General features: G+C 47.3%; 2 protein-coding genes and 1 non-coding gene across 8 annotated transcripts; 2 read left to right on the top strand and 1 right to left on the bottom strand.

The window, feature by feature from the left end:
• Positions 1 to 1,158: 1,158 nt before the first annotated feature.
• Positions 1,159 to 4,568, top strand: S100A5 (S100 calcium binding protein A5). 5 transcript variants are annotated; one of them, XM_057746279.1, is made up of 3 exons: positions 1,159 to 1,186; positions 2,409 to 2,567; positions 4,285 to 4,568. In XM_057746279.1, exons 2-3 carry the CDS (start codon positions 2,430 to 2,432, stop codon positions 4,426 to 4,428), a joined length of 282 nt encoding a protein of 93 aa, XP_057602262.1. In that variant the 5' UTR covers positions 1,159 to 1,186; positions 2,409 to 2,429; the 3' UTR covers positions 4,429 to 4,568. The 5 variants fall into 5 exon arrangements, with proteins under 5 accessions (XP_057602262.1, XP_057602253.1, XP_057602244.1 ...); XM_057746270.1 differs by lacking the exon at positions 1,159 to 1,186 and adding an exon at positions 1,420 to 1,532; XM_057746261.1 differs by lacking the exon at positions 1,159 to 1,186 and adding an exon at positions 1,421 to 1,550.
• Positions 4,569 to 5,619: 1,051 nt separating this feature from the next.
• On the top strand, positions 5,620 to 7,080 carry S100A6 (S100 calcium binding protein A6). Of its 2 annotated transcripts, none has more exons than XM_057746211.1 (3): positions 5,620 to 5,763; positions 6,333 to 6,491; positions 6,858 to 7,080. In XM_057746211.1, exons 2-3 carry the CDS (start codon positions 6,354 to 6,356, stop codon positions 6,990 to 6,992), a joined length of 273 nt encoding a protein of 90 aa, XP_057602194.1. In that variant the 5' UTR covers positions 5,620 to 5,763; positions 6,333 to 6,353; the 3' UTR covers positions 6,993 to 7,080. The 2 variants fall into 2 exon arrangements, with proteins under 2 accessions (XP_057602194.1, XP_057602201.1); XM_057746218.1 differs by lacking the exon at positions 5,620 to 5,763 and adding an exon at positions 5,874 to 5,896.
• A 12,705-nt stretch (positions 7,081 to 19,785) lies between these two features.
• TRNAR-UCU (transfer RNA arginine (anticodon UCU)) lies at positions 19,786 to 19,858 on the bottom strand. Its single transcript has one exon. It is a non-coding gene; the product is annotated as a tRNA-Arg (tRNA).
• Between the last annotated feature and the right edge of the window lie 6,094 nt (positions 19,859 to 25,952).

Here is a 25,952-nt window from a genome sequence, read left to right as displayed (position 1 = left end):
CTGGTTCCCTTCACTTTTCAAGCTTTCCTCTTTCCCTCTCATCACATTCTGTTTTTCTCCCAAGTTTCAGAGGAGTGGGGTAGGTGACTCAGATGTTCCTTCAGAGTGTGACTACAGAGACTTGGGTAGAATTTTGATCCAGGAAAAAGTTTGCCACTTCCCCCTTCTCCTTCCCGCAGCCCCAGTCTGCCCATCTTCCATGGAGTGCCCTCCCCTGCGCCTCCTCCTGCATCACTCTCTACTTTGGAAACTCCTGTTGCTTAGTGACCAGTCCCTGCTGCCTCTGCAACCTTGGCAGCTGCGGGTGGGAGTGGAGTGGGGGGCAGCGGGGAGCACCCAGGCAGGCTAGGGTGGGGCTATGGAAGCAACAGGTGCTAAGCCCCTAACTCCATTCTGTTCTCGCACTTGGACTGGCTGGTGGTAGAACAACGGGTCTGAGTCTCTCCTGGGATACGGGCAACTCTCCCTGATCCACACCCTGATCATTACTGCACCCTGAACCTGCTCGCCACAGTCCACAGCCTCTACCCCATCACCCGGCCCTACCCTTCCCCGATCTCTGCCTCCGTCCTTGAGTCTCAGTTCTCCAGTACAAGAGTCTCTGACAATTCTTTCCCATGGTGGTGAGTGAGGTTTAGAAGAAATCATTCATTGAAAAGCCCTTTAAAAATCTCAGGCTCCTTACTGGCTAATGACCTTGACCATGCCCTCGGCAGGAAACATCTTCCTGTACTGATTCCTATCTTGAGATGTGTCTGTTCTGCTTTTAGAGGGGGTGGGAGGGCCCCAATATGGAGCGTGGCCCAGGGTATGGGCAGATACTCAGCATCTGTCCCATACCTCCTAAATCTTCTTTCCAGGGAGCCTGGCTGTTGTCCCATCAGACTGTGAGTTCTGAGTTTTGGTTGGGAAGACAAAGCTTCTGAGACTGAAGATGTGTGTGCCCTGGTAAACTCAGTGTGCCCCCCTCCCCTCTGTTTGGAAACAAGGAAGGTGAGATTGGTAGAGAGGGTTTCTCCCCAGCTGTGTCCCAGGAGGCTCTGACCTGGGCCTCCTTGTCCCTGGCCCTTCTTATTGGACCTTCCTCTCCCCTGGTTTCCTGGGGACGGGAACAAGGGAATAAAGGCAGAGAGCAGCGGGAGGAAGCCTGTTTCTGCTGCAGGTTCTCTGGCTCGCTCCTTCCTTGGTGAGTTCTTCTTGATCTCCCTGCTCATGTATACAGTGGGGCAAGCTGGGCGATGAGGCCAGAGGGTGACAAGCTCTGGTGACCTCCACCAAGGAAGGCCAGGTTGATGAGTGGGCATGTGCTTGGGGAGGAGAGGACAGAGTATTTGGCATCCTGGCTACAGGGATTTCCTGAGACGTGGCCCTGGGGGTGGAGGTGGGGACTAGGGCCAGCCAGGACGCTGCTGCGGGTGCCTAGAGGCCCTCGCCTTCCACTGTGCTCCTGCCTGAGTCTCCTGGCAGTGGCGAGACGCTGAGGGTTTGGGGTGGTAGGAGATGAATTTCAGGTCCAGTTCAAGAATCTCCAGGTGAGCTTTGGGCTGAAGGTAAGAGGCAGCAGCCTATTCCTCCTTTCTTTGCTCAGGACACTACACAGATTTACCTGCAGCCCCCAAGTTCCGTGGGTGTTGGCTCCTTCCTGCGTAAGGGGGAAGTGGTTTCCAAGTCTGAGTCACAGGAGCTCCAACTGCTTCTTGCCTTGGGTGGATGTGGCTGTGCGGATGGACTGGAGGGCCCTATTCAGATCCAACCTTTGGATCCAGTTCTCAGAATGACTCTGGAGGTTTCCATAGGCCCACCCCCTTCACTGCCTCGTGGCTGGTTTGTGTGTACGGTTCTCTGCGCTGGAGACTGGGGACCAGCTGGACAAGTCCTGGCACCCCTCCCCGGCTTCCTGTTGAGACCTTATCTTCCAGTTCCAGCCTCAGCCTCCTCCAACACCTGGGCCCTTTCTTTGCCCTGTCCCCCCTTCTATAATGGGACACTCCCTGATATCAGGTGATTCAGGAGCCTGTGCCAAGGAGGGTGACTAGGGTGAGGACGGTGCCCAGGCTGCATTGGGCGGGGAGAAAATCCTGACCCTTCATCAGCTCTACCATCTGCCCCCAGTTCTTCTTTTGGGCAGGCCATCTGGTCACCCCTCTGCCCCTATGCAACATCCCCTAAACAGGAGAGTGTGCAGTCTCCTTCCAGGCTGGTCATCCTCACTGCTCCGGCTGTTTCAAGTTTGCCTTGGGTCTCACTACAGCCTGTCCTGAGACACTGGGGTCCACTTGGAAGATTTCAATCTCATTGTGGGTTCCAGTAGCTGGTCCTTGAGGGAGAGGCTTGGAGGTGGGTTAGTGATGCGGGGGAAGCAGAAGGTCCAGCTTCCTGGGCAATGTGATCTTTTCCTCTCCCTTCAGCCACCAGAACTGCACACGGTGATGGAGACTCCTCTGGAGAAGGCCCTGACCACTATGGTCACCACTTTCCATAAATACTCGGGGAGAGAGGGCAGCAAACTGACTTTGAGTAGGAAGGAGCTGAAGGAGCTGATCAAGAAAGAGCTGTGTCTTGGGGAGGTAAGTGTCGTTTCCTCCCCACACCCCAGAGTCCCAGTGCTCCCTGGGCACGGGTGGGGAGGGGAGGGAAAAAAAGAGGAAGTACCAATGCCAGCCCCAGGGGCTTCCCTGCATGAGGTGGGAGGCCTGGCTTGAAGGGACACCACACACCTACCCGCAGGGTACACTGGTCTCGGCCAGGACAGGATGGCCGAAGGATACGGACAGACACCCAAGGAGGAGGGTGAACATCTTGGGCCACCACAACTCTAGACCTCGTGCTGGGGGATGAGTCAGGTCTCACTGGGAATGGAGAAGGGCAGCATCTGGAGGGTGGATCTCAGGCTGTGTGAAGGTTTAGAGAAGATGAAGGAAACGTCCATGTAGGGGCTGGGCTCTCTTGGCTGTGCAGACGGCGTGAGGGATGGGGTGGGGATGGGTCAGGGGACTCAGGGGCCCCGGTCAGCTGTGCACAGCTCAAGGGCAGGGGCGCTGCCTGGTTCTCCCCGACATGCCTGGCACATCCGGGGCTCTCAGCTGATGCTGACACGGGAACCAAAAGGATCATTCTGCTAGCTTGTGAACACGGTTTGGAAGTGGGAAGACCTGATTCTTACCAGATGGAGATGGTGGGAGGGAGGCAACTGACAGAGTGAAAGGCCTATGAGGTAGTCATTATGTTATTACTACAGTTAAAAAAATGGAGGCCCAGATATGTTATATAACTCGTCTGAGGACATCCAGCTAGTGAGATGCTGGAATTCCAGCCCGGGCCCATGTATCAACCTCCCTCTTTCCTTTAAAATCAGCCTAGGGGCCTCTCCTGTTGCATCTTGAACCCTAGTGGGCCTCCCAAGAGAAAAGCTCCACCTAGTGTGTCCCTGTGGACAGGGGACCAAAGCAGGTGTGGGTGTCACCGGGCCTCCCCTCTGGCCTTCCTGGCAAGCTCTCTGCATCCTGGAGTTAATGAGGGCAGAGGGAGGAGCCATGGGTCCAACAGGGTTAATTACAAGGGGACAGAGGCCCTGGGGAGGGCCTGGCTATAACAGGAGCCCAGACTGGGGACAAGGATGGCGTCACAGAGAGGCTGTTTCCATCTCCATATGTCCCGACGTCCTGTCTCCTGTGGCAAAGCTGGAGTTGAGGGCAGTGAAGGGGAGAGGGCAGGATGTGTCTGTATTTTCTTCCTGTTCTCCACCCTAGGGCCCTGTCTCCATCCTTTTGGTGGAGCTGCGCTGGAAGGGCAGGGGAGCAGACAAGGAGTGGGACTGGGTGCCAGGGACTCACTCCATACAGCTGTCCTGCAGGCTCTCCTCGCTGGGGAACACACATCTCTAACACACTGCTCTCGTGGAGGGAAGTGGTGTCTGGGTCAATTCTCAATGATCCCCAACAGGGACAGAATAAGACTTGGGTCTCGCTCACTGCCATATAGTCACCAAGTCCTTTCTGTTAGGTGTTGTATGTAATCCAGCTTATTATTTCTTTGGGTGGTGGAACGTGTCACGGGGAAGTGGGGCCGCACTAGCTTTCCTCTTGTAATTGATTCAGATTTAGGAGTCGGGTCACTGAGCCCCTGCCTGCTGCCGGACCCTGTGCTGGGGGTGGCCTGGGAGGAGACCGGGTTGAGATGCTCGTTGCTGACTCAGCTGGCCAACAGCCTGAGGCTGCCTTCCCAGGGGGCAGGGCAGGGCTGGCAGGGGGTGGCTGACCTGTCTCCCTACCTGTGCCCTCGAAGAAGGTGAAGGAGAGCAGCATCGATGTCCTGATGAAGAGCTTGGACAAGAACAGCGACCAGGAGATCGACTTCAAGGAGTACTCGGTGTTCCTGACTACGCTGTGCATGGCCTACAACGACTTCTTCCTGGAGGACAACCAGTGACCGGAGCTCAGCCCTGGCCCCGGCCCCTGCAGCTCCTCTCACAGACCCTCCGTGGCTCCTTGCCTTCCCCTCCCTCCCAGATGGACCCTGCTTCAGCCTTGCCTTCCAGCAGAGGAAATAAAGATTTTCCATTCCAGGTGTCCAAGGCTGATTTGGAAGATTCTTGTCCACCTTGGCTGGGGGTGGGGTGGGGCCAGGCAGCGCTTCTCCTTAAGTGGGTGGACAGCCTCTGGGGGTTAGGGTTCTGGGTTTCCACCCTACTTCCTGTCCATCCGTGTGGACTTGACTAATCTTATCCAGGCTTAGTTTTGCCCTCCAGGAAAATGAAGAAGTGGGGCCAGGCTTTTGCTTGCCTCCAGGAAATGCTGCAAATATGCAGAGAAAGCTAAGGGGGAAAGTGCTTTGAGAGTGAGATCACTGGGGGCGGCTGGGAGGTGGTTCCTACGGGGGGCCGTGGTGGACGGGCCAGTCTGAACTGTCACAGACTCACAGGAGCCCCCCCCCCCCCCGCCCGGTGACACTGCTGAGAAGGGGGAGTCTGGCTTTGACCTCCGTGCCAGCCCCTTTCCCTCTCCTTCCCTTCCCCCTCAGCAACGAGCCCCACCATCCTCTCCAGGGGCCAGGGCTTTCTGCTTTCCCCATCTCCCCTTATCAAAATCCTTTCTCAGGAGAGAATCTCACAGACTTTGCATTGGAGGGGACATAACTAATGACCCTTACAGGGCTTGGTTCTGGCGTGTGAGCACTTTCACGGGTAAGAGGATCTGAGTGGAATGCAGGTGAGGGGGTGAGGGGAGGGAGCGGGGGTGGTGGTAGGAATTTATCTTCCCTGGGGGGATGGGTGTTCTGGATGTCCTTTAAATCGTATCCTGTAGACCACTGGCTGCTCCCCAACCTTCATCTAGGGTTCGCCCCCTTCCTCCCCTCCCCCTTCCTTGCCCCCTCCCCCTCCCCCTCCCCCAACTCTGACGCCACCAGGCTCTCCGCCTCCCCGCCTTGCCGGGTCACATCACGGTGGGCGGAGGGGGGTTGGAGGGGCTGAGTTTTGGAGATTAGGAGGGAGCTCAAGGTCCCAGGGCTGGCCGCGGTCTCCCCTTGGCCCCCACATCCCAGGGAGCCCCAGACAGCCCCGGGGCAGGAGGCGTGGAAAGTTTTGGGGCCGGGATGTCGTGTAAAGGGCGGGCAGGGTGAGGCGCGGCGCGGGGCGGGCCGTGGGCGGTGGCGGAGGGGGCGGCCCTCGCCGAGCCGGCCTCCCTGACGCGCGCCTATAAGGCTGGCGGGCCGGCCCCACAGCCATCCCCTCGGCCGCTCCCTTCTCGCGTCTCTGCAGCCGCGGTGAGTCCTCGCCAGGGCAGCCGCGCTCCTCCTGGGCTGGGCCGGCCCGCCCCGGGTCGGTCCGCCTGCATCCAGACTGGGGCCGGCGGGGAGAGGCTAGAGCGGCCCGGCTGGCCCGGGGCTAAGGCGTCCGGTGGGGCGGCTCCCCACAGTGGTCCTTCTGGGATGCGGGAGGGCGTGTCCCTGGTGTGTCAGTGCCGCAGTGTGTGGCCCTGTGAGGCTGTGTGTGTGTAGGGCTGGGTGTGCAGCCTCCACCCCGATTTCCAACAGACTCCCCAACTTTTCTTGGAAACCCGGGAGGAGAGTTCTCAGCTGCGGTCCTACTTGCTCCTTAGAATCCTTGAACCACCCCTGCGCTGGTCCTCAGTAGGGCGATCATCTCTGGCCCTAGGGTCTGCCCTCTCCCTCCCCTTCAAGCCCTGGGCTGTCTCCTGATGCCACCTGACACTTGGTGGTTTGGGGGTGGTGGTCAAAGGCAGTTGCGGGGGTGTGGGACACAGGTCTTGGGGCGTGTGGGTGAGTGAGAGGACCCTGCTGCCCAGGGCGCTGACCAGCCCCTCTGCACCCAGCTCCGAGCCCAGCCTTCAGCCATGGCATGCCCCCTGGATCAGGCTCTGGGCCTCCTGGTGGCCATCTTCCACAAGTACTCTGGCCGGGAGGGTGACAAGAACACGCTGAGCAAGAGCGAGCTGAAGGAGCTGATCCAGAATGAGCTCACCATCGGGGCGGTGAGTGAGCCTCCCCGGCCCCTTGTCCCCACCTCCTGCCCTTTAGAAGCAGGACTGGGAGAGGGCGAGGTGCCAGGAGCATCTGAGTCACGCTTAACTGCCTTCTGGGGCCCTAGACCACCTGCCATACTGGACCACGGGTCCACACCCCTGACGGGCTGGGGATACTCTCAGCCTGGTATTCATTCCCCCCGAGTGAGGAGCAGAGGAGAAGTGAAGCCAGGTGAACCCAAAGTGGACTTGGATCTTTGGTGACAAGTGAGCACAGAGTCACTTGTATGAGAGAGGGCTGCCCGGGATGGGGAAAGGCAGAGAACCCAAGGTCTCATCACCACTGAGTCTGGATTTCCCGTTCTGACACGTTAGAAGCTGCAGGATGCTGAAATTGCAAAGCTGATGGACGACCTGGACCGGAACAAGGACCAGGTGGTGAACTTCCAAGAATATGTCACCTTCCTGGGGGCCTTGGCTATGATCTACAATGATGTCCTCCGGGGCTGAAAATAAATTGGGAAGGTGGAGACACCCTTTAGCTGGCCTGTCTAGTGGTGGGTAATTGTACAATAAATTTTTTTTTTCATCAAATCTACTCCTGTGTCCTGGCTTCCCAATGATTTCTGCTTCCTCCTCTGCTTGGTGCTGCATCAGCCATCAGAGGGTTTTCTCACAGGTGCCTCTGGGAGTGAGTCAGTGACTCACCAGGCCAGGGGAGCTGGTGGGAGTGTCCACAAGATGGTGGATGCACCTTAACAAAGTGGCTGTGAGCTCCTATGTTGCCTTTATGTGAATCAGAAAAGATGCCTACTCTGGGTGAAGCCATCTTAAGGAAAGGCTCAAGTGGTAGACAGAGGAGGGGGTTCTGGGATGGGCTTGAAGAAGGAAATGGTGCTTGAGCCAGGCAGGTTGTGGGGAGTCCAGAGCAGGACAGAGATAGTCCCAGCAGGGTGCCTGAGGATGAGGATACGTCTTTGCTCTGGGTGGGGGGGGGCCCGTCTACTTTCTCACCACAGGGAAGTGGGGGCAGAGAAGGCACATCTGGCATGCCCGAAGCCGGGCTGGGGAGGGTTCTGCCATTCTGGAGTCGATTCTGCTGCCGATTCTGCTGCCTACGTCCTGGTTGGCTGAAGGTGGAGGGGCACGCCTTAGGCGTCTGTCCCTGCATTCAGGGGCAGGGCCCTTTGTGCCGGGGTGGTGGTCTGAGAAGCTGGCAGCTGTGCGAATACATGAATCATGGGGTGTTCATAAAAGGGGCGGGATGGGGGTTCCCGGGGCTGAGCAACCGCAGCTTCAAGCCTTTCTGTCGGTACTGAGCCGGGCCATCCCTCCAGCCTCAGCAGAATGAACCGCCCCCGTCATTCCACTGGAGCCAAGCCTGGCTCTCGGCCCCCATCAGGGAAGATGACTAATTGTCTGAATTATTGTTTGAGTTCACTGTTTGCACTAGTTTTTCAGGCAGGGGGGTAGGGGCAAGGGGGTAAATTGTGTCTCAGGGCAATGGGGCAGTTCTGTCACAGTTCTGTCCCCTCCATGCCTAGTGTGTGCCAGGCAAGCTCCTCTGTAGGTTCTGGGGACCTCCGAGGGAGACCATATCCTCCTTCCCCTATTACTCACTTCCCTGGGGGCCCAACTTTGCGGAATTGAGTCTTTTTCCTCTATGGGGTGGGGATGAGTGAACAGTCCCAAGAGCGCTGGAAGCCTCACCTTATGGCGTCCCTCCTCTAGCGGCCTCTCCTTCCCCGCAGGGGCTAGGGACTGGCACAGTTGGGAACCAGGAAGGGACCTAGGGCCTGAGCTCCCGGTCTGCACAGCCACGTCCAGGCCTCTGCTCTATCCAGCCCCCCTCTCCCCCACCCCGCGAGGTACCTTCCCCGGCGCGTGGAGCGAGCGCCCTCGTGTGGACAGAGAGCAGGACGCCGCGGGGCTGTTGGGCTTGGTTTTCTCCCATCCCTGGTAAAGGGCCCACGATGGTGCAGCCCCTCCAATGAAGAGGCAGACACCACTTGGTGCTCAGGGAATGTCCGCCCGGGCGTCTTTTGGCTCCCAGCATTTAACCCCACAATAAAGCAACTCAGCTTCACCGAAGACACACCTACCACGAGCAAGTCAATGAAAGGAAGGCCGTTTGAAAAGACAAACAGGGTCTGAACCCTGCCCCTCCCCTCCCGCCACTTTCAGGGCCGAGCAGACCTTCGTACAAAAGGGAGGAGGGATCCTTTCAGTGGGTGAAGGCCCACTGGCCAGGGAGGGGTTGCTCAGACAAGGGCTTCAGCCCCACCTGTGCAGGGAGCTCTGGTGGGTGGGCAGACCTAGAGGCTGGAGAGAATCAATAAATGTGGCACAGTTCACCTGCTAAATAAACAGGTGTGTCCTTTAGCCTTTACACAGCAATGGAGGGGAACAGGAACACGGATTTAAAAAATAAAACAAAACCCCAAACGTATAGCAAATCTTTTGTTTGCTTTTAAGTTATGGTTTTTAAGGGTTTTTTTTTTTTTTTTGGTGGGGGGCGCAGTGGGAGGAAGCATTTACAATGGAACCTGGTGGGTGCTCCACTCAAAGGGTGGGATTGGGTGTGGAGAGGGGCACAGATTGGTCATTTTTTATTACATTTGCAGTGGGAGAACTGCTGTCACGTCGGAAGTGAAGCCTTTAGCTCACTCTGTGGAACAGGGGTCTGGGCTTAGAGCAGAGGGAGCGTTCAGATGTGAGCCGGGGGCTTTGCACCCTGTCCCTTTGCTGAGGCTGATCCAGGCGGCTGGTGGAAGTGGCTCTGCGTTCCCCCACGCCCCTCGATGAGGCTCTTTTTTCCCTCACTGTGCGTAAATGGGCATTAATCCTACCACCTAGTCATCCTGACACCCAGGAAGCTGAAACAGCAGCATCACAGCCCATGTCCGTAAGCTGGGGCGGGCCCCTGCCGGAGGGGTTTTGGACTGAGTCATGGTATGTAGCTCTTTGTTCTCTGCCAAGTGTATCTGATACAGTGGAAAATAATGCCACTGCACATTGGGATAGCACTTTTATTTTTACAAGGCACTTTCATGTCCACTGTCTTTTTTATTTATTTATTTATTTATTTATTTATTATTTATTTATTTTTTGGGGGGTACACCAGGTTCAATCATCCGTTTTTATACACATATCCCCATCTTCCCTCCCTTCCTTGACTCCCCCCCCCCAAGCCCCCTCCACTGTCTTTTGCAATGCTCAGAAGATGTAGCATGTATTATTAACCCCATTTAACAATTGAAAAGACCAGTAGAGGAGTAAGTGCCTCCACCTAGAACTGGACCCTCTCCATTTCCTTTGCCAGTTCATTAGTGCCTATCGCATCATGACATATTTTGGCCATTGCTTCTTCATGTTTTTCTCTTAAATTTTTCTTTAAATTTTACTTATTTATTTATTTTATTTTTGGCCACATTGGGTCTTCATTGCTGCGCGTGGGCTTTCTCTAATTGCAGCAAGTGGAGGCTACTCTCCGTTGCAGTGTGTGGGCTTCTCATTGCAGTGGCTTCTCTTGTTGTGGAGCACAGGCTCTAGGCGTGCAGGCTCAGTAGTTGTAGCACAGGGGCCTAGTCAAACCCGTGTCCCCTGCATTGGCAGGCAGATTCTGCGCCACCAGGGAAGTCCTCTCTTAAATATTTTAATCACATGTTGAAAGTGTACAAAATGACTTATAGAAATAATCAGCGAGGCCTTTCTCACCTTCTGAGATGGCCCACACTCTGTCTGCGGAGTGTGTTTCTCTCTAAATAAATCTCTAAATAAACTTCTTACCTATCAAAGAAAAAAAAAAGAAAAAAGAATAAAGAAATAATCAGTGAGTCAGGAATGCCTTAGTCTCGGTCTTATCCTGGGCTGGGTCCCATTCAAGGACCAGACATTTAAAGGTGAGTGACAAGGAAAGATGACTTTTCACTACTTATAAAGAGGCAAAGGGAACTTGTTCTCCTCTCCTTCTGGAAGGGTCTCCTTAGGAGTGTCACAGGCCTAAATCCTAATACCACCCTTTGGAATGTAAATAAAATTTCTCTAGGAACCAGGTAGCTCCAGGAGTCTCCAGTTTTTAGGTCCTAGAGATCTCTAAATTCTGAGTCTTCAGCTCTTTTGAATTATAAATACCTAGAGAGATAGCTTTCTGGTCTCCTGAGCTCCTTGGGGCTTAACTGAGGTCCTACTACAGGTGGTAAGCATTTGACTCTCTCTCTTTGGGAGATGAGAAGGTTTATTATCCTTTTGGATCAGAGAAGTTAACTGTGCAAAGGGCTAGAGGAGTCTAATTCTCAAGGTATGTGAAGAGTCCCAGAAGGCTAGGGCTTGTACTGGGGTGTTATGAAATTCACTGAAGTTTTATTTTCTCGCACTCCAACAACCAATGTTACTAAACTAGAATGCGTTATTCCATAGTTTTCTTTATGATCCTATCACTATAAATTTAGTTCCACATTGAGATGTTTTGTACAATGTAATTACATTATAAAAATGAGATAATGATATGTATCTCTCTCATTTTATTTTTTTCTCCATTTAAGAATATATCACGAAAATTCCTTCCAGTCAGCTGTTAGAGATCTAAATCCTTCTGTTTAATGGCTGTATATTATTCCACGGTACAGAAGCACCATAACTGATCTGATCATTTTCTATTTCTCTAGTGGTGGGCATTTTCTACCCCCAATTTTTTCACTACAAGCAATGACAATATTGCTGAATAAACATCTCTGTGTACACCTTCTTAGGGATGGATGGTTTATTTAGTATGGAATCCCAGGAGTGAAACTGCTGGGTTGAAGGGCATATACATATTTAATTTAACTAGCTATTGCTATATTACTTTCCAAAATGGCAGTAACAAGTCACACTTCCCGTTAGTGGTAAATGATCTAGCATCCTGGACAGCCTTAGGCAATATCATTTTGACAAGTTTTAGCCAGTCTGGTAGGATCTAGTGGATTTTGAACTATAAGAGCTCTGGTAGGTCCTCAGAGGTGGCGTAGGGGCTTGCCCATGGTGGGGTGGTGGCTCAGATAGGGCAGCTTCTGGCCACGTATCCTGTTTTAGCCAGAGCGCTGTATTTTTTTGTAGACCAGCCTCCTCTATAATGTTTTCTTTTAAGAAAGGGTTCCAGGGATAAAAAGGCCCTACCTCTAAGCTATGGGTGTGCCATGGGTATTGAAGGTTTTGAATAGGGTGGTGATTTGATGAAAGCCTGGACTTCAAAGAGATCTTGTTGCAGAAAAAAAACTGATCCTACGAGAAACTAAGCACAACACTCGGAGAGTTGGAGAACTCAGGTTTATTAAGCCGGCGGACCCAGAAGAGCTAACGCTCCAAAATTCTGGGGGCCCTGTTCCAGGGGAGTCTTCTCCTTATATAGGTTAAAACATACAGCTATAATTGGTACAAACTGATTGGCTACAAATTACTATAGGTCACGGGTAGTTACAGAGCGCTGGAGTTGCCATGGGTTACACACATAGTAGGGGGTCCTAACAGGAACATGTAGGAGCCGGACATTTCATTCCTATCAGGACTAAGGTCCCAATTTGCATTCTCACATTGGTTGCAGGTTGAAGTTAATGGTCACTTAACAAGTCTATGTGCAAAGGGTCTCAAACAAAGGCTTGGGTGGGTGCCTGAGAGCGAGACATTCTTCCCTTATCTGATCACTCTTAGTAATTCATTTTACTGTTTCACTGAGAGTGGCGAGCAGGCCTTTGCAAGATAGAGGAGAGTAAGCAATTACAAGTATGGAAATTTCAATTTCCTCATCAATCTGGAGCCTGGGGAAGACGCCAGGAAGCTGGTGGCCCCTGCACGTGGGACAGTGCGGATCTGAGCTGGAGTGCAGTGGGTGGAAGGAAGAGGGCAGGCAGGTGCCCGAAGATGAACATGTAGGATCTGCTGGATGTGTGGTGAGGGCAGAGTTGTAGAGAGGCTAGGACGCCCCAGGTTGACACCTGCGCAGGTGGCCAGGAGGCCTGTGATGGCACTCCTGGCGTGAGCACCTCAGTTTTCCTGCACTTTGGGACTTAACCGTTGGACCTAGTCCAGGTGGTGAGCTGGGACAGACCCAGAGGAGCCTGAAAAGGGAGCTGGGTAAGAGGAGGTGGGGTGTATATAGGATCACACTGCAGCTCTCCTGGCTTCATATAAGAAGGGTGTGGTGGGAGAGTGGGGAGCCGAGATAGGGAAACCTTAGCCAGCCACTGGCCATTGCTCAGTGGGATGTCCAAGTAGACCCTTTTCCATGTCTTCTGAGCACCGTGCCTGTGTCCTACTGTTGGAGGGATCGGTAGAGGTAGGCAGGACACCGAGGCTTGCAATACAGGAAGCAATGTTTATTGTACTGGTACAGGCCCAGTGGATTCATGTCCAAAGACTGAGCCCCCAACCAAAGGAAAGTTTCTCCTTCTATAAACCAGTTCCCGCACTTTTTGGGAGCCTGTAGCTATGCTTATCTATGCAGGAGCAAGGTACAGAAGCCTGAGTGCAGACGTTAGGTTATCCTTTATCTCCTTGACTCAGATGTCTGGGCTGCCCATGGTAGGATCTTGTGAAAGAGGCCATAAGTTACTTATTCCCTGAGGCTTGCATTCTCTTATGTTTGCCTTGTCCTTTCCTGCTTTTGTTATTAAGCTGCCTCACTACCAGAGTCCAGGGGAGAGCAACCCAGCCCTCTGTCCAGAGGGAAGCAGAAAGGTGGGGATGGTCCTGAGGCAACCCCTGCCCCATACCTCTCCTCAAGAAGGCTACAGTCACAGCATCAGAAGGTTCTCTGCCTCCAGGTCAATGTAGGGTTTTCAGGTGGGGAGTCATGCAGGATGCTCCCTGCAGGGAGGTCTCTCCTCCTCTTCATTCTGTTATGGAGTCCAAACTCGCTCTGCTCACTGCATGACAGGCCAATGAATCAGAGATGAGGTGTTGAGGCAAGGAATATGACTTTATTTGGAAAGCCAGCAGACCGAGAAGATGGCAGACTAGTGTCTCCTAAAAACCATCTTATCGGGGTCTGGATGCCAGTTTCTTTTATAGAATCAGAGAGGGAGAGGCAGGAAAGTAAAGTAAAAATGGTTATCAGTCTTGCAAAACATCTCCTGGAATGACTAGCCTTGAGGAAGGGATGTGTTAGTTTCACAGGTGGTAGGGTTCCCCGAGGCAGGCCATTGTGTGTGATTAAAGCAAGGAAAAGCAAAGGTTAAAGTCAAACAAACAGATCCAACATGGAGTCCAATTTAACTCTTCTTCAAGCCTCCAACCTCTAAGTTGCCACACCCCTCCCTCGGGACATGCTAGTGCTCTCCTTATATAAGGATGAAACAGCCTTGGTGCTTCAGAAGCTAATGAAGCTTTCCTATGCCAGGCTCTTCCTGCTCTGGGAGGTTCCTGCTCTGCTCTGGGTGGGGAGTTCCAGACCTAGGAGTGGGGACACTGATGAATGTCCCAATCCCGGTTCTTTCTCTGCAGCATGTGACAGATTTCCTCACAAATCACCTAGAAGCAGGGTTGCTTTTGACTTCCATGGGCTCTAGGTGCTTTTGCCTCTGTGAACTCTTTCCTCCATAGGAAAATATTAAAAATTATATTTTATGGCTGCGTTGGTATAAAGACAAATGTGAACCAAGATGGATTCGTGATTATATATTCATTATTAGTACGTTCAAGTTTCTTGTGCTTTTAAAAGCAATGAAAATGAAAATGTTTTGGGGGCTCTGGGCATAGTGCCTTCTGTGTCTAATGGGTGCCCCCCACACAGAGGCCAGCACCTCACCCAGGGGGTATTTTCATTACAAGAAAAAGTAGCTTAGGGATTTCCCTGGCGGTCCAGTGGTTAAAACTCTTGTGCTCCCGAAGCATGGATTTGATCCCTGGTCAGGGAACTAAGATCCCCACATGCAGAGTGGTGCAGCCAAAACAACAAAAAACAAAACAAAACAAAACCCCAACCCCCCAAAAAAACCCAAGAAAAAATAGCCTTGCCTGTCTGTCTGTCTGTCTCTCTCTTTTTTCTTAAACAGCTTTATTGAGGAATTGAAATTTAGGATCTCACAGAGACCTCTGGCCTCCCATGTTCACTGTAGCATTACTCACAATAGCCAAGCTCTGGAAACAATCTGAGTGACTTTCAATGGATAAAGATGTGGTATATATATACACATACACAGTGCAGTATTTTTCCTCTGCAAGAGAAAAGGAAACCTTGCCTTTTGTGACAACATGGATGGACCTTGAGGGCATTATGTTAAGTGAGATGTCAGACGGAGAAAGCAAACCCTGTATGTTCTTACTTATATATAGAATCTAACAAAGTCAAACTCAGAGAAACGGAGAATAGAGTGGTGGTTGCCAGGGGTTGGGGAAATGGAGAGATGTCAGGCAAAGGGTCAAAAGAGTATAAACTTGCAGTTGTAAGAGTAACAAGTTCTGAGGATCTAATGTCCAGTGTAATGATTATAGCTAATAATACTGTGTTATTAAGTACTTGAGTGTTGCTAAGAGAGTAGATCTTAAATGCTCTCACCATAAAAAAAGAAAGGGTGACCATGTGCTAGCATGGAGCTGGTAGCTATTCTATGGTGGTCATCATTTTGCCATCTATACATACTAACAAATCAACACTTTGTGCACCGTGAACTTACACAATGTTTTGAGTCAATTATATCTCATAGAGCTGGGGGGAAAGAACAAAACCAAACCAAACCAACACACACACACCCAAACAAAAGCTTTATTCAGATATAATTCATGTACCATAAAATTGACCCTTTTAAAGTATACAATCCTGTGGGGATTTGGAGGGGGGGTTAAAATAACAGAAATGTATTCTTTCACAGTCCTGTAGGCTAGACGTCTGAAATCAAGGGGTTGTTGGCAGGGCCACACTCCCTCCAGAGGCTCTAGGGGAAAATTGGTTCGTTGTCTCTTTTAGCAATTGGTGGCTGCTGGGTGGCTTGACGTGTGCCTGCACCACTGCAGTCTCTGCCTCTTTGGTCACACTGCTTCCTCTGTCTGTGTCAAATCTCTCCTGGCCTCACTCTTCTCCCCGCCCCAAATTACAGCAAAATACAGGCACACCTTGGATTTGGTTGCAGACCATCGCAAAAAAGCAAGTTTGGTTGCAGACCATCGCAAAAAGCAAGTATCACAATAAAGTGAGTCGTGCAAATTTTTTGCTTTTCCAGTGCACATAAAAGTTATGTTTGCACTAGTAGTCTATTAGCATAGTATTATACTTAAAAATGTACATACCTTCATTTTAAAATACTTTATTGCTAAAAAATGCTAACCATCATGAGTCTTCAGAGACTCATAAGCTTTTCACAAGCTTCACATCAAAGATCACTGATCACAGATCACCAGAACAAATATAAGAATAATGAAAAAGTTTGAAATATTTTGAGAACTGCCAAAATGTGACTCAGAGACATGACATGAGCAAATGCTGTTCAAACAGTGGGGCCTATAGACTTGCTTGACACAGCTTTGCCACAAGTCTTCGGTTTGCAATAACCACAATATCTGTGAAGTATAATAAAGTGAAGCCCAATAAAATGAGGTATGTCTGTGCACATAACATAAAACGCACATAAAATGAAACTTTAAGAAGTGTACAGGCAGAGCCCCCTTGCCTGCCCACCTGCACCTCTTATGAGCGTCCTATATTAATAGATCTACTCCTTGCCTATCACTTTGCCTCTCGCTGAATTCCTTCTGCGCTGAGACACAAAGAACCTGAGCCTCAGTAAGTCCAGACACCACCAGGTATCCTGTACCTGTCATTCTTCTCCCCCCCACCCCCACACCTCCCACACCCTTGTAACACTCCCTTGTAGCCTTCTTCAGAAAGAAGGTCATGGGCCAATAACCTTGGGGAATGACAAAACCCAGAGTTCTGGTTGTTTTGGAAGTTTGCAGAGGAAAGAAGAATGCAAGACTGTCACTGCCCTGATTTCTATCACATTCCCCTGAGCACAAGCCTCAGCTATAAGACCTCTCCCTATTCCCCAGGGAGGGGGAACAGTTCTTGAGGCACTAGCCTGCTGTGTTCCCCTCTCTGTCTGGCAAAGAATAAAGCCACTCTTTCTTCTCCAAAAAAAAAAAAAAAAAAAAAGGTGTACATTCTGTGGTATTAAATACATTCACACGTTGCACAGCCATCGTTACCATCCATCTCCATGGTTCTTTTCATCATGTAAAACTGAAACTGTACCTATTACACAATAACTCCCCATCCCCCTCTTTCCCTGGCTCTGCTTCCTGTCTCTATGAATTTGATTTGCTAAGTGTTTCATATAAGTGGAATCATGCAGTCTTTGTATTTTTATGACTGGCTTATTTCACTTAGCATGGTGTCCTCAGATTTCATCCATGTGGTAGCATTTGTCAGAATTTCCTTCCTTTTTAAGGCTGAGTAATGTTCCATTATTTGAACATACCACATTTTGCTTATCTGTTCTTCTGTTGCTGGATAATTGGGTTGCTACTACATTCTAGCAATCATGAATAATGCTGCTATGAACATGGGTGTACAAATATCCCTTTGGGACTCTGCTTTCAATTCTTCCAGGTGCAGCAGAGGGAGTTCCTCTTCCCCACCCTGCTAGGGGTCCTGGGGTGCTCTTTGGTTGTACAGTTGTCCTAGAGGTGCTATGGAAATCTGTTCTCCTAGCGTGTGTGTGTGTGTGTGTGTGTGTGTGTGTGTGTGTGTGTGTGTGTACAGGCTGTGGCAGACTGATGATCATCACTGGCCAGGCATTCCTCACTAGGTGGTCAGCTGGTAGGGTGGTTGGGGTAGAGAAGAAAGTTTTCACTCACAGGAAGACTGGAACCTTGGGTGCTGATGGTGTGAAGACTGAAAGGTTAGCCAGCAGGGGCTAGGTTCTACCCCATCTCCTGGGTGCTCACCAAGGCCATTTGCATGGTTCCTTCTCTCAGCTGTGTTGTCCAGCACCCCCTGGACAATGAATGGCTGACCCCCTGACAGGTCTTTCAGTTTTGCTCTCCCACGTACCCACACTGCAGGCTCCACTTTCCTTCTCCCATGTTTTCCTGGCTCCTCCAAGCTCCCTCCCACCATTTTCATTCCTCTACAACAGAAGCCCTGTTCTAACTGTATCTTAAATTCATAGCAACAGAAAAACCAGTTGAGTGAGGAGAGCTCATTCTTGGTGATTGGTATATGAGAGCAAAATATCAATACCTGTGTTTTTGTTTTTATTGAACACATTATTAAAATATGTGGGTGAATACTTGTATTCTATGTGAAAGTTTCCAGAATTTAGAATATTAAAAACACTGGAATTATGTATTAAGATATTTAAAAAATGAGAAACATATGACAAAGCATCAAATAAAAGCAAAAACTTCAAATATAAACATAAACATGTGGTTCCTTAAAAAACTACAAATAGAACTACCATATGATCCAGTCATCCCACTACTGGGCATATACCCAAAGAAAACCATAATCCCAAAAGAAACTTGTACCATAATGTTTATTGCAGCACTATTTACAATAGCCAGGACATGGAAGCAACCTAAATGCCCATCAACAAATGAATAGATAAAGAAGATGTGGCATATATATACAATGGAATATTACTCAGCTATAAAAAGGGATGAGATGGAGCTATATGTAATGAGGTGGATAGAACTACAATCTGTCATACAGATGAAGTAAGTCAGAAAGAGAAAGACAAATATTGTATGCTAACTCACATATATGGAATCTAAAAATGGTACTGATGAACTCAGTGACAAGAACAAGGAAGCAGATACAGAGAATGGACTGGAGAACTTGAGGTATGGGAGGGGCTGGGGGGTGAAGGGGAAACTGAGATGAAGCAAGAGAGTAGCACAGACATATATATACTACCAACTGTAAAATAGATAGTCAGTGGGAAGTTGTTGTATAACAAAGGGAGTTCAACTCGAGGATGGAAGATGCCTTAGAGGACTGGGACGGGGAGGGTGGGGGGGACTCGAGGGAGGGTGGGGGGGAGTCAAGGGAGGGAGGGAATACGGGGATATGTGTATAAAAACAGATGACTGAACTTGGTGTACCCCCCCAAAAATAATATATAAATAAATAAAATAAAAAAAAACATAAACATGCATTATTATTCTAATCTAAATTAGTAGCTAAAATTCATAAAATATCACTCAAAAAGTAAACCAAACACTATATAAATATAAAGAAAACTTAACTTGGAAAAAATGAAGATGAAATGATATCTTTAAAAAAGCACAATCTATTACTATGAACAATTATATGCCAATAAAATGGACAACTGAGAAAAAGTAGATAAATGTCTAGAAATGTACAATCTCCCAGGACTGAATCAGGAAGAAATAGAAAATATGAACAGATTGATTTCCAGTAATGAAACTGAATCAGTAATTAAAAAACTCCCAACAAGCAAAAGTGTAGGACTGGATGGCTTCACAGGTGAATTCTACCAAACATTTAAAGAATTGACACTTATTCTTCTCAAACTATTCCAAAAAATTGAAGAGGATGGAACACTTCTGAACTCATTCTACAAGCACAGCATTACTGACATGAAAATCAGATAAAGGCATCATTAAAAAAAAATTATAGGCCAATATCACTGATGAAAAACATAGGTGAAAAAATCCTCAGTGAAATATTAGCAAACTGAATTCAACAATATGTTAAAAGATCATACACCATGATCAAGTGAGATTTATCCCAGGGATGCAAGGATGGTTCAATATCCACAAATTAATCAACATGATTCACCATATTAACACATTGAAGAATAAAAGTCATATGGTCATCTCAATAGATGTAGAAAAAGCTTTTGACATAACTCAACATCTATTTATGATAAAACCCCAGCAGAGTGGGCAATAAAAGCCATTAATGGCAAACCTACAGCCAACATTATACTCAATGGTGAAAAGCTGAAAGTGTTTCCTCTAAGATAAGGAAAGAGACAAGGATACCTGTTCTCACCACTTTTATTCAACATAGCATTGGAAGTCCTAGCCACAGCAATCAGGCAAGAAAAAGAAATAAAGGGAATCCAAACTGGAAAGGAAGAAGAAAACTGGCACTGTTCACAGATAATATAATACTATATATAGGACATCCTAATGATACCACCAAAGAACTATTAGAACTAATAAATGAATTCAGTAAAGTTGCAGGATACAAAATTAATATACAAAAATTAAAAATCCAAAACTAATATACAGAAATATGCAGTCTGCCTTCCTTCCTTCCTTCCTTTCTTTTATTTTGGCTGTGCATCTTGTGAGATCTTTGTTCCCTGACCAGGGATCGAACCTGTGCCCCCTGCAGTAGAAGAGCAAAGTCCTAACCACTGGACTGCCAGGGAATTCCTGATGCTGCATTTCTTTACACTAATAACAAACTATCAGAAAGAGAAATTAAGAAAACAATCCCATTCAAAAAGAATAAACTATCTAGGAATAAATCTAATCAAGGAGATGAAAGAACTGTACTTGGAAAAGTGTAAGACACTGATGAAAGAAGTTTAATATGCCACAAATGGAAATATATATTGTGCTCTTGGATTGGAAGAATCAATACTGTTAAAGTAACCATACTACCCAAGGCAATCTATGGATTCAGTACAACCCCTATCAAAACACCAATGGCATTTTTCACAGAACTAGAACAAAAAAATCTTAAAATTTGTATGGAGACACAAAAGACCCCAAATAGCTAAAAGAATCTCAAGAAGGAAGAATAAAGCTGGAGGCATTACACTCCCTGATTTCAAACTATGCTACAAAGCTAGTAATCAAAACAATGTTTTACTGGCACAAAAACAGACACATAGATCAATGGAAGAGAATAGAGTCCAGAAATAAGCTCACACTTATATGGTCAATTAATCTACAACAAAGGAGGCAAGAGTACATAATGGGGAAAAGACAGCTTCTTCAATAAATGGGAAAACTGGACTAGATGTGTAGACAGAGAGGAACCTAGCAGACCTGTTTGCTAAAATTCCCCTCTGTGTCTCATTGTCTTCACATGACCCAGCAAACACTTGTTTACCAAACATTTGCTTTTCCATCTCCATGTGAATTGCCTTCCTCCCCTCTGAAGTCCAGAACCACTGGCCTCAACATCTTATTTTGTCTTTCCTTGACGATGGTATTTAAGGTGAGGGTTTTGGCCATTTTGGTGAGTTACTCAGTTTTCCTGGGTCTCTCCTATGTATGTATGTTATTAAACTTTTGTTTGATTTTCTCCTTTTAATCTGTCTCATATCAATTTAATTCTGAGCCCAGGCAGAAGAATGTAGAAGGGTGGAGTGTGGGAAGACATTCTGGAACCTTTTTGAAACATTGAAAATGTTGAAGTATGTGGGCCGAGCGATGGGATTCAGAATGTCCTGCTTGAGCAGTGGAGGAGCTGAGGGTGCGGGGCATGGAGACTAATATCACCCTGTTTGGTCCTGAGTGGCTGGTTAGCCAAAGACGGGTAAGATTCCTCAGAGGAGGAACAACCTAAGACAGGCACAGCCGCAGAGGGGCCAACAGGGGTGATGCATAGAGCCTTCCTAATATCACCGTGTTTGGCCCTGGAGGATGACTGGTTAGCCAAAGACGGGTAAGATTCCTCAAGGGAGGAACAACCTAAGACAGGCACAGTCACAGAGGGGCCAACACGGGTGGGGCACAGACCCCTAATATCTGAGAGAGGTCTCCTTCCCCCAGGGCTGCTTTGCTCTCCACACCCAGCTCAAATCAGGACCCAGGAGGCAAACAAAGATCATTGCCCCCAGTCATGTGAGGCCTTTGATTGTTTATGGGATTAACCTGGGAGTGTCAGACCCTTAGACTATGCCGAGAACTCAATAAAAGCAACGTGGGATTAATCAGCGAGGCTCTTGATCCGAGAGGTCTTGAGCCCCCCGGTCCCACTTTTCTCTTCAGTCTGTGTCTGTGTCTTCTTCAAGCTTGCGGCACCCGTCACTCACCTCGAGTCGCCGAGCTGGTCTCGGCAGTGGAGGGTGTGTACATTATAGATATGATATCTTTCTATCTCAGAATCATATTGCCAAAATTAATTTGTAAAAGTGCTTTATGCAATTGGTTTAAAAGTCAGCACTATGGGAGTTCCCTGGTTGCCTAGTGGTTAGGATCCCAGGCTTTCACTGCTGTGGCCGGGTTCAATTCCTGGTCAGGGAACTGAGATCCCGCAAGCCATGTGGCGTGGCCAAAATAAATATATAACTAAAAGTAGGCACTTATGAATTAAATATTTCTAAATCTCAAAAGTATAATAGAAACGAACCCAGATCTTTTCAAGTTCACATGATTTAGGATTAATCATAAGTAAATAAAAGCAAGTTTAAAGTTGTTGGTTCAATTAAAATAGGGATATCTTTAGAGTAATAAGCATTAAATGTAAAACTTTTATTCTATCTAGGTTTACCAAAAGTGACATAAGTTCATGTTATCTCCATTACAAAATGTGTTAGCAAGAAAAATAGCTTGGGATGATGGCTGACTTTGTTCAATGTCTCATAAAGCTTTCATGGGTAAGCTAAACATAATTGTTGGGACTAAGTGATTTAGATAGATGTAAATGGGATAAGACTTCAAAACAGTTTCCAAGATCTTTCAGTAACTTAAAACTTTAGAGTTTTGCTAAGTTAAATGATGGGAATTCATTGAATGCCTAGATTATTTCCAAATAAGATAAAATGCTGAAACATTAATTGCTAAACAAGTCTAAGTTTACCTATTTTTTTCTTCTTATTACTGAAAAACTAAAGATGTTTGGATCTATTAGAAAGATGTCATGTATCACATTGAAAAAAAAAGTTATTTATGTTATGAGGAAATGTTTATTTTTAGAAGTGATAAAATGTATTTATAAGTTTGCCAAAGAAAAAATACTAGTATGACAAACAGTCCACATTTGCTTACTTGTTACCTTTCAGTAGCAATTAAGGTTTCTAAGGGTTAATAATTCTAACTAACATATGTAATTAAAGCTACTAAAATTAATAAGGAAAACATCCTCATATGCAAGGAAATTTAAAAAAGATAAAATGTATGGAAATACATTTTGTTAAGGAGAAGAAAGTAATTTTGTCATAAAGAGAGATTGAGAGACAGAGAGAATAGGAGAAAAATTTGAATGTAAAGAATTAAGTTATAGAAGAGTTTTGGAAAAGGAACCTTGAAGAAAGAATTTTATACATGGTCAAGCTGGCTAAGATGGAAATGAACTTAAGTGAATGAGTTTTAATATTGAAGTAAGCTGATGCAAAATTAGAATTTGGTTTTCTCTCTGTTAAGAGGACATCATTTTCTTGGAATATTGATCTGTTTTGAAAGTGCTGAGTCCTAACCACTGGACTCCCAGGAAATTCCCTGTTGATCTGTTTTTGTTAACAGATTGGAAAACTTTCCTTACCTTTTAAGTAATCTGCTATAACTTTAAAATCTTCTATTGACACTTTGGTTAAATGAGTAACTATTGTTTCACAGTGACCTATGGTCCTATTTGACCATGTATTTTAAAAATCTTTGATATAATTCCCCCAAATTCTAAAAGAAGCTCTTTTGACTGCTAGCTAACTTTCAGAATCAAAGGGCCCCTGAAACATCTCAAAAGAGATATTAAACTAATTAGGCTCATTTGGCATGTTAAATTACATGGGACACATTATCAAATACTTAAATACCTCCTTGCTAATGTCCCAAATCACTATTCCCAAATTCCTCTCTTGTCTTTAGCTGAAGATGGTACTTAAAGTACAAGATTCACCTATTTTGGTGAGTTACTCAGTTTTGTTGGGTCTTTCTTATGTATATATGTTATTAAACTTCTGTTTAATTTTCTCCTGTTAATGTCTCATGTCAATTTAATTCTTAGACCAGCCAGAAGAACCTAGAAGAGCAGAGGGAAATTTCTTCCTCCCTGACAGAGCAAACTGGTGATTGCTAGGGGAGGGAGGTGGGGGGAGAATGAATGAAATAGGTAAGGGAGATTAAGAGGTACAAACTGCCAGTTATAAAATAAAGTCATGGGGATGTAACATACAGCATAGTGAATATAGTCAATAATAGCGTAATAACTCTGTATGGTGACAGATGGTAATTAGACTAATTGTGGTGATCATTATGTAATGTATAGAAATATCGAATCACTATGTTGTACACCTGAAACTAATATAACATAGTAAACCAGTTATACTTCAATTAAAAAAAAACCACGAGGGAGGGAATACGGGGATATGTGTATAAAAACAGATGATTGAACTTGGTGTACCCCCCCAAACAACAACAACAACAACAACAACAAAAGCACAATTTTAAAAAGCAACCATCATCAATGGTGCTGTCCTTGAGCTGTGAATGTAGTTTTGTGGACAGTCTGCCAGCTACTGGAAGCACTGTCATCTTCATCTAGATTGACAAGGGTGAGGGGCAGCCCATTTTGTCTTCTAATAACCTCATTTCTTGTTTAATAACTTTGAGATGCTTTTGAATTTTTTTGAAGGGTCTGCAGTCTTTGTTGTTAATTGTAAGCCACAGTTTCTGTTTTAAAGAACATATGTTCAGTTTGCTTTGCCTTCCTTAATTACTTCATTTATGAACAGGGATGAAAATACAGAGGAATTGGTATCCATTTCAGTACTGAAATGTCCAACGTCCTTTGCTCAGGAACAGTAAGAATCACCTGTTACTTTGTTGATTGCCATTGTACCTATAATTCTTAGGTACATCTCAATATATAAATGGTTAAGATTTCAGGTTTTTAAAATATTGAATTTATGGTGCTACATGGACAAAAATACTAATATTTTGGTACCTAAAAATTGCGGAATTTCCAGAATATGGAAACATAGAAAACAAGCATTGTAAGCGCTTATTCTTTAAAACATTCTCACTCTCTTGGGGGAGGGGAGACTAGGTTTGCCCCTTGGAATGAGTCAAAACTCTTTAAAACAAAACAAAACAAAACAAAACAAAACAAAACAAAACTCTTTTTAATGCATCTCCCTCCCCTGCAAAAAAAAAAAAAAGACAAGCATTTCTACTTTCTTACCAATTTTTTTCCCTACAAATGCATAATTTCCATTTTAATAACAACACACAGTTCCTTCCTGGTGATGTCCAACGTTTGCTAACGTCCCTTAATTTTGGACATTTAGATGGTTTCCGGGTGTCTTTTCCTCCTCCCAGTTGTGGATCACTGCAATATATTGATAAATACGATTATATTAATAAATACAGCTTTTAGCTTGCGAGTTACTCTCAAGAGGGCAGATTATTACCAGCTTAGACTCAGTTCTGGGGCTCCCGCCCAGCTTGTGATTTTATGTCCTGAGAAGCATCCTTGTTGACAGCTCAGAGCCACAGTGTTAGTTCAGGGACATACAAAAGTAGGATCCAAAACTTGATCAGGAAATCACTGAGTTTGGTAAGTAAAAACTTCTCTAAGAAACTGGTAAGAGCCTTAAAAAAAAGAGTATGTGTGTGAGTTTGCCCCGAATTTGGTGAAAAAAATTCCACCTCCTTCCTGTTCTGACCTCCTATTTGAAGTCAGAGTAGGGCGGGGTGTGTGCGCGCCGGGGAAGGGTGAGGGGGGGGGGGGGGGGGGGGCGGGGGGGGAGGGAGGGGGACTGGGGATGATGGGGCCCAAGGGGTCAGGCTGTGCCGCGGTTTCAATCGTGCAAGGTTGCCCTTCTCACCACGTGGCAGGAAGGCTCTGACCAGCCTCGTGACTGTCCAATCGCCAGTCCCTTGGTGCCCCCTGCTGACCATTCATTCAGTCGCCTCTCAGCGGGGTGCTGCCTAGAGCAGGGCTAGGAACCCGGCCGCACAGCAGGAGGTGAGCGGCAGGCGAGGGAGCGAAGCTTCATCGGCTGCTCCCCAGGGCGCCCCATGGCTCACATTACCGCCTGAACCATCCCCCGTCAAAAGGTTGGGGGCAGCTGCCTCAGAGGCCTGGGGTGGTGATATTTTGCCAAGGGATTGCCTGGGAGAACCTGACGGCCAGATGTCTGGCCCAGAAGCCAGACCCTCCTGCTCCTTTTTTAGGGTTGAGTCACGTAATGTGCAGCCCCGCAGTGTAAGGAAACATTGAGTTATACCCAGTTTGTCTTCCACAATGCTGTCAAATTTGTCTTTCTGGCAAATAAAGTTGGTTCGGTAGCTTAAAATCCTATATTGACTTCTGCTATGGACTGAATGTTTGTTTCCTCCAAATCATATGTTAATCCCCAAGGTGATGGTATTTGGAGGTTGGGGACTTTGGGAAACAACTGCGTTTGGATGACGTCACGGGGGTGGAGCCCTCAGGCTGGGGTTGGTGCCCTTATAAGGATGCCCTCTGCTGGTAGAAAGGAGCACAGCACACATGCTGGACACTTGCCCTGGTCTCCAGATCTTGCCATGTGCATCCCACAATTTGTTCATGCAGTTTCTTCTGTCTCC

The sequence above is a fragment of the Hippopotamus amphibius genome, chromosome 1, assembly GCF_030028045.1.
Source record: "Hippopotamus amphibius kiboko isolate mHipAmp2 chromosome 1, mHipAmp2.hap2, whole genome shotgun sequence".
NCBI classification, from domain to species: domain Eukaryota; kingdom Metazoa; phylum Chordata; class Mammalia; order Artiodactyla; family Hippopotamidae; genus Hippopotamus; species Hippopotamus amphibius.
The sequence above is the reverse complement of the archived record's forward strand: the minus strand, read 5'-3'. Positions and strand labels throughout refer to the sequence as shown.

Excerpts from the sequence above, each read along its gene's own strand:
- S100A5 (XM_057746288.1), top strand. The coding sequence starts at position 1,775 with ATGACTCTGGAGGTTTCCATAGGCCCACCCCCTTCACTGCCTCGTGGC. Across the intron at positions 1,829-2,408 it reads CACTGCCTCGTGGCTGGTTT|CCACCAGAACTGCACACGGT; the intron begins GTGTGTACGGTT and ends CTCTCCCTTCAG. Across the intron at positions 2,568-4,284 it reads AAGAGCTGTGTCTTGGGGAG|AAGGTGAAGGAGAGCAGCAT; the intron begins GTAAGTGTCGTT and ends GTGCCCTCGAAG.
- S100A6 (XM_057746211.1), top strand. The coding sequence starts at position 6,354 with ATGGCATGCCCCCTGGATCAGGCTCTGGGCCTCCTGGTGGCCATCTTC. Across the intron at positions 6,492-6,857 it reads ATGAGCTCACCATCGGGGCG|AAGCTGCAGGATGCTGAAAT; the intron begins GTGAGTGAGCCT and ends CTGACACGTTAG.